Source organism: Mus caroli, unplaced genomic scaffold, assembly GCF_978045245.1.
Source record: "Mus caroli unplaced genomic scaffold, Mus_caroli_1 scaffold_19, whole genome shotgun sequence".
In the NCBI taxonomy this organism is placed as follows: domain Eukaryota; kingdom Metazoa; phylum Chordata; class Mammalia; order Rodentia; family Muridae; genus Mus; species Mus caroli.
This window is the reverse complement of record NW_028227274.1, coordinates 58,354,259-58,366,269: the sequence shown is the minus strand read 5'-3', so window position 1 is coordinate 58,366,269 and position 12,011 is coordinate 58,354,259. Positions and strand designations below refer to the sequence as shown.

The following is a 12,011-nucleotide window of genomic DNA, read 5'->3' as shown; positions in this document are numbered from 1 at the left end:
GTCCGGTTTCTGCTTCCCTAACTAATGCAGTCTCAGGTCCCGCGCGCAATTGGTTTGGAGCAGAAGCTGTGTTCCACTCACCAGAAGTCTTAAGATCCTGTGGCGGGTGTTGTGGATAGCTGGCGAGTGTCACTCGACCCTGCACCCTTGCTACCCAGGTGCTTTTCTGACCGGAAGAGGCTTGTGGCTCTATGTAGGCCGGATTTCTCTCTCCCCAACCAGAGCAGTCTCAGGTCCCGCGTGACTGGACTGGAGCAGAAGCTGTGTTCCACTCACCAGCAGTCTCAAAATCCTGTGGCAGGGGTCGTGGGTAGCTGGCGGGTGTCAGCCGACCCTGCGCTCTAGCTACCCAGGTGCTGATCCGGCCTGATGAGGCCTGTGGCCCTACTCAGGCCGGTTTCGCTTCCCTAACTAGTGCAGTCTCAGATCCCGCGCGCAATTGGATTGGAGCAGAAGCTGTGTTCCACTCACCAGAAGTCTCAAGATCCTGTGGCGGGTGTTGTGGGTAGCTGGCGAGTGTCAGCCAACCCTGCGCCCTTGCTACCCAGGTGCTTTTCTGACCGGAAGAGGCTTGTGGCCCTATGTAGGCCGGATTTCTCTCTCCCCAACCAGAGCAGTCTCAGGTCCCGCGTGATTGGACTGGAGCAGAAGCTGTGTTCCACTCACCAGCAGTCTCAAAATCCTGTGGCGGGGGTCGTGGGTAGCTGGCGGGTGTCAGCCGACCCTGCGCTCTAGCTACCCAGGTGCTGATCCGGCAGGATGAGGCCTGTGGCCCTACTCTGGCTGGTTTCTGCTTCCCTAACTAATGCAGTCTCAGGTCCCGCGTGCAATTGGTTTGGAGCAGAAGCTGTGTTCCACTCACCAGAAGTCTTAAGATCCTGTGGCGGGTGTTGTGGGTAGCTGGCGAGTGTCACTCGACCCTGCACCCTTGCTACCCAGGTGCTTTTCTGACTGGAAGAGGCTTGTGGCCCTATGTAGGCCGGATTTCTCTCTCCCCAACCAGAGCAGTCTCAGGTCCCGCGTGACTGGACTGGAGCACAAGCTGTGTTCCACTCACCAGCAGTCTCAAAATCCTGTGGCGGGGGTCGTGGGTAGCTGGCGGGTGTCAGCCGACCCTGCGCTCTAGCTACCCAGGTGCTGATCCGGCCGGATGAGGCCTGTGGCCTTCTTTATTTTCTCTAGAAAGATTCTGATAGGTATTTTAAGAATTGATTGGTAATAGTAAACTTGTGATTGGTGGTCATGCTTTCTTTTACTTTGGTTCTTAAAGTCTTCTTGTTAATAGAATCTGTAAGTCATGCAAGTCACTTTCTAACACAGGCATAATGAGGGCGAGAAGAAATGTTCAGGTGTGTGTGTGTGTGTGTGTGTGTGTGTGTACCTTGTGAATGCAATGAGCACTCAGAACATGATGCACAGAAAAAAAAGGAATAATTGTCCAAAAGTTCCAGAGAGGTCCAGGTTACAATAGAAAATTATTTTAAGGAAGTGTAGTGGTAACACCGAGCTCAGCATTTATGTGTGTGTGAACGTGTGTGTTTGTGTTTATGTGGTGTGCTGTATGTATGTTTGTGTATATGTGGTGTGCTCTCTCTCTCTGTGTGTGTATGTGTGTGTGTGTGTATTTGTGTTCAAGCATGCATGTGAAGTTCAAAGACAGAGAAAAAGGTTTTAGGGAATACAAACAGTTGAAGAGGGATTGGAGATTGTTAGGTTCTGACATAGTATTAACCTGTGACCCTATTCCTTAGGGGTTTCTCCCATAGATATAGTAGATAGGCTAGTATAATGAAAAGATGCCAGAGTGGGAATTTATCTAATGATTCCCTGGTATTAACCAGTTGGTCTTGTAATTGTCAGAAGCTATCAGCAAAATGAGTTTGAGCTATTTTTTTTTAAATATGCCTCTTTAAGGAGAACTTTGGCATCTTCAGCCACTGTATCAAGGAAATGAAATTGTAGGTAATAGGTTTTCCTGAAGTAAAGACCTGTTGCCAGGAGCCCACCATTAGCTGAGGTAAATTTCTCCACACATTTCAAAAGCAATCCTCCTAATGGTTCCTCCTTAAATTCCAACAAATTAGGAGATTTAAGTTTTTTTTTCAGCAGTTCAAGAGACACTTTGTTATCCTTAGCCATGAACTTTAGGGATTCATCATTGACTCCAAAGAGGTCACGATAGTAGTCTAACCTCTTCTTCAGCCTCTCCTTATCCAAGTCCTGTAAAATGCCCACTACAGGAACAGTCGCCAAAAGTCTATTCGTCATGGCCTGCAACCAGATATACTGCTTAGTAGAGTTGTACTTTTTTTGAATGGCTGCCTCAGTTATATTAGGCAAGGAAAGCAGAAAGTTGTGGCGCTTTTCAGCAGGAAGGTCCTTAAGCAGGGTGTCCATCAGGACTGGAAAATCATAGTCAGATAAATCGTGGTTAGATATCAAGAAAACCTGAGGTTGATCAATTTTACTATCCTTAAATGTCTTTAGACAGTACTTTCGGATATCACTCAGGATTGTTTCCCTGTTAAAGTTACGTGGTTTGGATTTCTTTTCATTGTCAAGATCACAGTCCACCTTGCTTCTCACGAAGTAGTAATTCTTTTTCATAATTCTGATTGCTTTGGCAAGTTCTATTTCATGGTTTGTAAATCGTGTGGCAGAAACAATAATGAAGAAGTCATACTTTTTGAATTCTACTGTTTCTAGATAAGTTTTTGGTGGAAAGTTCCGTGTTCCAATACCAGGCAGGTCCCATAAGATCAAATTTTTAACTTTGGGGTGTTCAAATGGATCCGCCTTCATGGTTGTCTCTGTCACCCCCACTTTAGCTGCACCTTTCCCTTCGTGTTTAACCTCTCTCAGGGCATTGATGATGCTGGACTTCCCTGCTCCAGACTCTCCTGTCACAGCAATATTTATTGGGGCATCATCAATAGCTTTTAATGCATCACTGATTACAGAGTTTGCCCCCTGAATGTCCCCCTTTTTCAGGCATAACTGTATTGAACGGGTGGTTTCCTCAGAAATAATTTTGGTTTCTTGCTTATAATTCCTAAAATATTCAGTGAAGGTGGACTCCAAATCTCCTTTGTCTTCATCCTTAGGCATATTAGAGAAGAGCTGACCCATGATTGTGAACAAAAAAGGCACTGAAAGAAGAAGAGAGAGTAAGATGTAAAAGATTGAAAATGCCTTTGTGCTTCTCACTGAGTTCTCGGTGTCTCAGACTCAGTTATGTTCTGATGCTGACAAGTTCCCATATATATTGTGCTGGTTATTCTTTGTCAGTAAGATACAATCTAGATTCCTCTTGATAATGGAAACCTGGGATGAGGAATTCCTCTATCAGATTGGACTGGGGGCATGCCAGTGGGACATTTTCTTTCTTTCTTTTTTCATTCTTTAATCTTTTTTTTTTTTAATAGTCTAGTCTTTGTATGCTCCTGGTCTGCCCTCTGACTATTCCATATCCCATACCTCCTCCCCCAGACCCAGTCTCCCAGAGGATGTCCTCACACCCACCCCACCAGACCACCACACATATACAGCAGAGAACTGCCAGAACTTGACTAGTGAGAGAAGATGCATCTAAGCACCAAGCGACTTGAGGCCCCAGGCAGTGGGACATGTTTGGTTTTTTGTTTGTTTCTTTTTTTTTTTTTTTTTTCTGATTGAGGATTGATGTGGGAGGTCCTAGCCCAGTGTGGGTGTTGCCATCCCTAGGGTGGGTGTTACCATCCCTGGACAGGTTGTCCTGGGTTGTGAATTAAAGCAAATGATCCAACTCTAGGAAACAAGCCAATAAGCAGCATTCACTTATTATTACTGCTTGAGCTTCTGCCCTGACTTTGCTCTATGATGGACCATGATCACAATGTATAAACCCCACAAAACACTTTTCTCCCTCAAATGGTTTTGGCCACAGTGTTTTTCATAACAATATAAAGCAAACTAAAACAGGTATCTGGTATCTACTACCTCTCAATTAATCCCTTAAGTATGGAAAAATTAAAAATTAAGTAAAGTAACAGGAAATAATATAAAAAATTTTATGTGCCCCAGAGCCAGCATCAGCAACTATAAAAACAAAAGCAACCGTGCTGCATCTAATCTGACTGGAGGATTCTCTATGAAATCAAATGTCTTCTCCATCTGTGCACACTACCTTCAGTGTGTGCCTTCCAAAATGTGGGAACTTAATCAACATACTTCTAGTTTTTCAAACTCAAAACCAAGTAAAAATGAACAATAATCAACATCACTGTTTAATTAACGCCAAATCTGTAATGATCACATAAATAATTGTCTGTTTTATTTCATTTTCAAAAGATGTGAGTAAGTGCAGGTAATACATTTGGTTGAAATAATTTTTACTTTGCCTAGAATTTCCTTTCCTTCTGTCCTTTTCATGGATTGGAACTCCCCTTGAGGACTGTAAACTTGTAATAATCTAAAACTTGTTTTCCCTTAAAGTCCACGTTAAAATCCATTTATCAGTACAATATTTCAGTGTCCTCATTCATCATTTAGATCCACTGTTTTCTTTTAAGCTGTTTATTTCATGAGAAGAATCCAACTGTGCACTGCAGATGCATAGGTCCCTTGTTAGAGTGCTTGCTCAGTATCAGTAAGGCCCTAGGCTCAATCCCCAAGTCTTGGGCTGTCTTCTCATCTCAGGACTTTGTACTTAGTGAGTGCTTCCTTTCCTTGATGCTCTCCCCCTGTAACTATCTGGTTATTAATTTTATTACCTTTCTGCAGGCTCTATTTCTGTTAGGCAGGATTCAGGAAAGAACATTAGCTGTTCTCAACTCTTAAGTTTTACTCTCCCATCCTTTTTTTTTTTTTGTCAGCTCCTGGTTTTGTGATGCAGTCTCCAGTATAATAGCCATCTGCAAGGTCTTCCCAAGGAAGATGAACACAGCAGACAAGAAGGCTATGGCAATAATTAACTAGGAAGCAAGATCAACTTGATACACAACAAACCTCATACACATTGAAGAGATATTCTGCTGCCTGACACACCCATTACAACCATCCTAGGGAGAGGAGTAAGAGGCAAGCAAATCAATTGTGTGGATGTATATATGTGTGTGTGTATATATATATATATATATATATATATATATATATATATATATAATCTCCACACACATATACATATATACATATACATCTATCTATCTATCTATCTATCTATCTATCTATCTATATCTATATGTGGGGAATGCAGGCTGGTCTCCAGTCGAGGTGAGGTCTGAACCCCGATGGTCATAATTCACCTACATGACATAGTAGGTGTTCCCTCATGCTCCTGGAACTCTGGCCTATGTCTAAGGTACCACCTCACACAGCCTCCACAAGAGAAGCATGGTCAGTAGTCATGTAAGCAATGGCCCAAGCTTCTGACCTTCAAGCTAAACTCCTCCCCAGTTACCTAGCAACAGTGAAGACTATAAAAAATTGTGCTCAGCCCGCACCTCTCTCTCTTATTCCTTTGTCCTCTCACCTCTCTCACTTCTCTCTCCTCTTCCCTCTCTTTGTCTTCTTTCCTCTCTTCTCTCTTCTCTCTTCTCTCTCTCTCTCTCTCTCTCTCTCTCTATCTATCTCTCTCTCTCTCTCTCCCTCTCACTTCTACCTTCTCTCTTTCCCCTACATTTCTATAATAAAGCTCTTAAACCGTCTCTTAAAGAGTCTCTGCTCTGCTCCTTCAAGTTCCGCTGAGTGCTATGGACATTGTTGTGAACTTCTTTCCTCTACCCTCTCTCCCACAACCCTGGTCGTTTAGCAAAGTAGCTGGGGGGGGGGTGGGTGGGTCCCCTGGCAGGGCTGCCCCTGAAGAGTAGGATAGTAGAATGCCTACCCAGGGATGAGTGGATAGGGTAGGTAGCAGCCCTCCCAGCCTGACTGACTAGAGAATAGGGAAACTTTGGTGGGGCAGTGGGCATATTTTTCCTTCAGTTTTTCCCCAGGGCCCCCGGACCCCCCTTCCCCTTTTATTTTGTTCACAACATATAGATCATCTCCCTTTGGTCTACCTCAACTTGAATGATAGGCTGTATCCATGCAAAGCCAGTTCTGCCCAGGTCCCACCAAAGCCCCTCTAGCTTCCAAGCTGAGGATTTCCATTGTCTGGGCATGCTCCTGAATGCCTTCTTACCTATGAAATCTTAAGAGAAAAAGGAAGAGGGTTAGAAGTTCTTGCCCACTTACCAGAAACTCCTGTGTCCACTGGATTTGTTTAATGTAGTTCAGCTGCAGGGAGCAACCTTCACTGTGCTCCAGGCTGTTCACATGAGACCCACCCCTGCTTTATCTGTGGAAGGCAGCAGATTCAACTCAGTTATATAGATTGTACACATCCTCCTGGCTTATGCTCCTCCCCTCTTCTTGTGGGTTTTGGCTAATCATGGAGGAGCATAGATCTAACTACTTTTCAGAAACTCCTGCATTTCAAAGAAGATGAAAGTGAAACAAGGAGGGCGCAGGGTCGGCTGACACTCGCCAGCTACCCACAACACCCACAACAGGATCTTAAGACTTCTGGTAAGTGGAACACAGCTTCTGCTCCAATCCAATTGCGCGCGAGACCTGAGACTGCATTAGTTAGGGAAGCAGAAACCGGCCAGAGTAGGGCCACAGGCCTCATCCTGCCGGATCAGCACCTGGGTAGCTAGAGCGCAGGGTCGGCTGACACCCGCCAGCTACCCACGACCCCCGCCACAGGATTTTGAGACTGCTGGTGAGTGGAACACAGCTTCTGCTCCAGTCCAATCACGCGGGACCTGAGACTGCTCTGGTTGGGGAGAGAGAAATCCGGCCTACATAGGGCCACAAGCCTCTTCGGGTCAGAAAAGCACCTGGGTAGCTAGGGCGCAGGGTCGGCTGACACTCGCCAGCTACCCACAACACCCGCCACAGGATCTTAAGACTTCTGGAGAGTGGAACACAGCTTCTGCTCCAATCCAGTTGCGCGAGGGACCTGAGACTGCATTAGTTAGGGAAGCAGAAACCGGCCTGAGTAGGACCAAGGGCTCTTCCGGCTGGACCAGCACCGGGGTACTGCCAGCGACCCACGACCCCCGCCACAGGATTTTGAGACTTCTGGTGAGTGGAACACAGCTTCTGCTCCAATCTTTAAACAGTGACAACGACAACAACTAACCCCAGAGATTACCAGATGGCGAAAGGTAAACGTAATAATCTTACTAACAGAAACCAAGACCACTCACCATCATCAGAACCCAGCACTCCCACTTCGCCCAGTCCAGGGCACCCCAACACACCGGAAAAGATAGACACGGATCTAAAAGCATATCTCCTGATGATGGTAGAGGACTTCAAGAAGGACTTTAATAACACACTTAAAGAAATACAAAGGAACACTGGTAAACAGGTAGAAGACAATAAAGAGGAAGCACAAAAAATTTTTAAAGAATTGCAGGAGAACACTGCTAAAGAGTTACAAATCCTTAACGAAAAACAGGATAACCTAATCAAACAGGTAGAAGTCCTTAATGAAAAACAGGAAAACACATCCAAACAGATGATGGAAATGAACAAAACCATACTAGACCTAAAAAGGGAAGTAGACACAATAAAGAAAACCCAAAATGAGGCAACACTGGAGATAGAAACCCTAGGAAAGAAATCTGGAACCATAGATATGAGCATCAGCAACAGAATACAAGAGATGGAAGAGAGAATCTCAGGTGCAGAAGATTCCATAGAGAACATCGGCACAACAATCAAGGAAAATGTAAAATGCAAAAAGATCCTAACTCAAAACATCCAAGAAATACAGGACACAATGAGAAGACCAAACCTACGGATAATAGGAGTGGATGAGAATGAAGATTTTCAACTCAAAGGACCAGCAAACATCTTCAACAAAATTATAGAAGAAAACTTCCCAAATCTAAAGAAAGAGATGCCCATGAACATACAAGAAGCCTATAGAACTCCAAATAGACTGGACCAGAAAAGAAATACCTCCCGACACAAAATAATCAGAACAATAAATGCTCTAAATAAAGATAGAATACTAAAAGCAGTAAGAGAAAAAGGCCAAGTAACATATAAAGGCAAGCCTATCAGAATTACACCAGCTTTTTCACCAGAGACTATGAAAGCCAGAAGATCCTGGACAGATGTTATACAGACACTAAAAGAACACAAATTCCAGCCCAGGCTACTATACCCAGCCAAACTCTCAATTAACATAGATGGAGAAACCAAAGTATTCCACGACAAAACCAAATTCACACATTATCTCTCCACGAATCCAGCCCTTCAAAGGATAATAACAGAAAAAAAACCAATACAAGGACAGGAACCACGCCCCAGAAACAACAAGAAGGTAATCCCTCAACAAACCTAAAAGAAGACAGCCACAAGAACAGAATGCCAACTTTAACAACAAAAATAACAGGAAACAACAGTTACTTTTCCTTAATATCTCTTAATATCAATGGACTCAACTCCCCGATAAAAAGACATAGACTAACAAACTGGCTACACAAACAAGACCCAACATTTTGCTGCTTACAGGAAACTCATCTCAGAGAAAAAGATAGACACTACCTCAGAATGAAAGGCTGGAAAACAATTTTCCAAGCAAATGGTATGAAGAAACAAGCTGGAGTAGCCATTCTAATATCTGATGAGATTGACTTCCAACCCAAAGTCATTAAAAAAGACTGGGAGGGACACTTCATACTCATCAAAGGTAAAATCCTCCAAGAGGAACTATCAATCCTGAATATCTATGCTCCAAATACAAAGGCAGCCACATTCATTAAAGAAACTTTAGTAAATCTCAAAGCACACATTGCACCTCATACAATAATAGTGGGAGACTTCAACACACCACTTTCACCAATGGACAGATCATGGAAACAGAAACTAAACAGGGACACAGAGAAACTAAGAGAAATTATGAATCAAATGGATCTGGCAGATATCTACAGAACATTCTATCCTAAAACAAAAGGATATACCTTCTTCTCAGCACCTCATGGTACCTTCTCCAAAATTGACCACATAATTGGTCACAAAACAGGCCTCAACAGATACAAAAATATTGAAATTGTCCCATGCATCCTATCAGATCACCATGGACTAAGGCTGATCTTCAATAATAAAATAAATAATAGAAACCCAACCTTCACTTGGAAACTGAACAACACTCTTCTCAATGATACCTTGGTCAAGGAAGGAATAAAGAAAGAAATTAAGGACTTTTTAGAGTTCAATGAAAATGAAGCTACAACATACCCAAACTTATGGGACACAATGAAAGCATTTCTAAGAGGAAAACTCATAGCTCTGAGTGCCTCCAAAAGGAAACTAGAGAGAGCACACATTAGCAGCTTGACAACATACCTAAAAGCACTAGAACAAAAGGAAGCAAATTCACCCAAGAGGAGTAGATGGCAGGAAATAATCAAACTCAGGGGCAAAATCAACCAAGTGGAAACAAGAAAATCTATTCAAAGAATCAACCAGTCAAGGAGCTGTTTCTTTGAGAAAATCAACAAAATAGATAAACCCTTAGCTAGACTCACTAGAGGGCACAGGGAAAGCATCCTAATTAACAAAATCAGAAATGAAAAAGGAGACATAACAACAGATCCTGAAGACATCCAAAACACCATCAGATCCTTCTACCAAAGGCTATACTCAAGAAAACTGGAGAACCTGGATGAAATGGAGAAGTTCCTAGACAGATACCAGGTACCAAAGTTGAATCAAGATCAGGTTAATGATCTAAACAGCCCTATATCCCCCAAAGAAATAGAAGCAGTCATTAATAGTCTCCCAACTAAAAAAAGCCCAGGACCTGATGGGTTTAGTGCAGAGTTCTATCAGACCTTCAAAGAAGATCTAATCCCAGTTCTTCACAAACTATTCCACAAAATAGAAACAGAAGGTACTCTACCCAACTCCTTCTATGAAGCCACAATTTCTCTGATACCTAAACTACAAAAAGACCCAACAAAGATAGAAAACTTCAGACCAATATCCCTTATGAATATTGATGCAAAAATCCTCAATAAAGTTCTTGCTAACCGAATCCAAGAACACATCAAAACAATCATCCATCCTGACCAAGTAGGTTTCATCCCAGGGATGCAGGGATGGTTCAATATATGGAAATCCATCAACGTAATCCACTATATAAACAAACTCAAAGACAAAAACCACATGGTCATCTGGTTAGATGCGGAAAAAGCATTTGACAAGATCCAACACCCATTCATGATAAAAGTCTTGGAAAGATCAGGAATTCAAGGCCCATACCTAAATATGATAAAAGCAATCTACAGCAAACCAGTAGCCAACATCAAAGTAAATGGTGAGAAGCTTGAAGCAATCCCTCTAAAATCAGGGACTAGACAAGGCTGTCCACTTTCTCCATACCTATTCAACATTGTACTTGAAGTCCTAGCCAGAGCAATTCGAGAACAAAAGGAGATCAAAGGGATACAAATTGGAAAAGATGAAGTCAAAATATCACTTTTTGCAGATGATATGATAGTATATATAAGTGACCCTAAAAATTCCACCAGAGAACTCCTAAGCCTGATAAACAGCTTCGGTGAAGTAGCTGGATATAAAATTAACTCAAACAAATCAATGGCCTTTCTCTACACAAAGAATAAACAGGCTGAGAAAGAAATTAGGGAAACAACACCCTTCTCAATAGTCACAAATAATATTAAATATCTTGGCGTGACTCTAACTAAGGAAGTGAAAGATATGTATAATAAGAACTTCAAGTCTCTGAAGAAAGAAATTATAGAAGATCTCAGAAGATGGAAAGATCTCCCATGCTCATGGATTGGCAGGATCAACATTGTAAAAATGGCTATCTTGCCAAAAGCAATCTACAGATTCAATGCAATCCCCATCAAAATTCCAAATCAATTCTTCAACGAATTAAAGTGCAATCTGCAAATTCATCTGGAATAACAAAAAACCTAGGATAGCAAAAACTCTTCTCAAGGATAAAAGAACCTCTGGTGGAATCACCATGCCAGACCTAAAGCTCTACTACAGAGCAATTGTGATAAAAACTGCATGGTACTGGTATAGTGACAGACAAATAGACCAATGGAATAGAATTGAAGACCCAGAAATGAACCCACACACCTACGGTCACTTGATCTTCAACAAGGGAGCTAAAAATATCCAGTGGAAGAAAGACAGCATTTTCAACAAATGGTGCTGGCACACCTGGTTGTTAACATGTAGAAGAATGCGAATTGATCCATTCCTATCTCCTTGTACTAAGGTCAAGTCTAAGTGGATCAAGGAACTTCACATAAAACCAGAGACACTGAAACTTATAGAGGAGAAAATGGGGAAAAGCCTTGAAGATATGGGCACAGGGGAAAAATTCCTGAATAGAACAGTAATGGCTTGTGCTGTAAGATCGAGAATTGACAAGTGGGACCTCATGAAACTACAAAGCTTCTGCAAGGCTAAAGACACCATCAATAAGACAAAAAAACCACAAACAGATTGGGAAAGGATCTTCACCTATCCTAAATCAGATAAGGGAGTAATATCCAATATATATAAAGAACTCAAGAAGGTGGACTCCAGAAAGTCAAATAACCCCATTAAAAAATGGGGCTCAGAACTGAACAAAGAATTCTCACCTGAGGAATACCGAATGGCAGAGAAGCATCTGAAAAAAATGTTCAACATCCTTAATCATCAGGGAAATGCAAATCAAAACAACCCTGAGATTCCACCTCACACCAGTCAGAATGGCTAAGATCAAAAATTCAGGTGACAGCAGATGCTGGCGAGGATGTGGAGAAAGAGGAACGCTCCTCCATTGTTGGTGGGATTGCAAGCTTGTACAACCACTCTGGAAATCAGTCTGGCAGTTCCTCAGAAAATTGGACATAGTACTACCGGAGGATCCAGCAATACCTCTCCTGGGCATATATCCAGAAGATGTCCCAACCGGTAAAAAGGACACATGCTCCACTATGTTC

At 42.5% G+C, this 12,011-nt stretch overlaps 1 protein-coding gene across 1 annotated transcript; it reads right to left on the bottom strand.

Annotated features, from left to right (window-relative positions):
• Window positions 1-1,866: 1,866 nt before the first annotated feature.
• LOC147000304 (interferon-inducible GTPase 1-like) lies at window positions 1,867-3,129 on the bottom strand. The gene has a single exon (XM_085833504.1). It carries the CDS (start codon window positions 3,127-3,129, stop codon window positions 1,867-1,869), a length of 1,263 nt encoding a protein of 420 aa, XP_085689630.1.
• Between the last annotated feature and the right edge of the window lie 8,882 nt (window positions 3,130-12,011).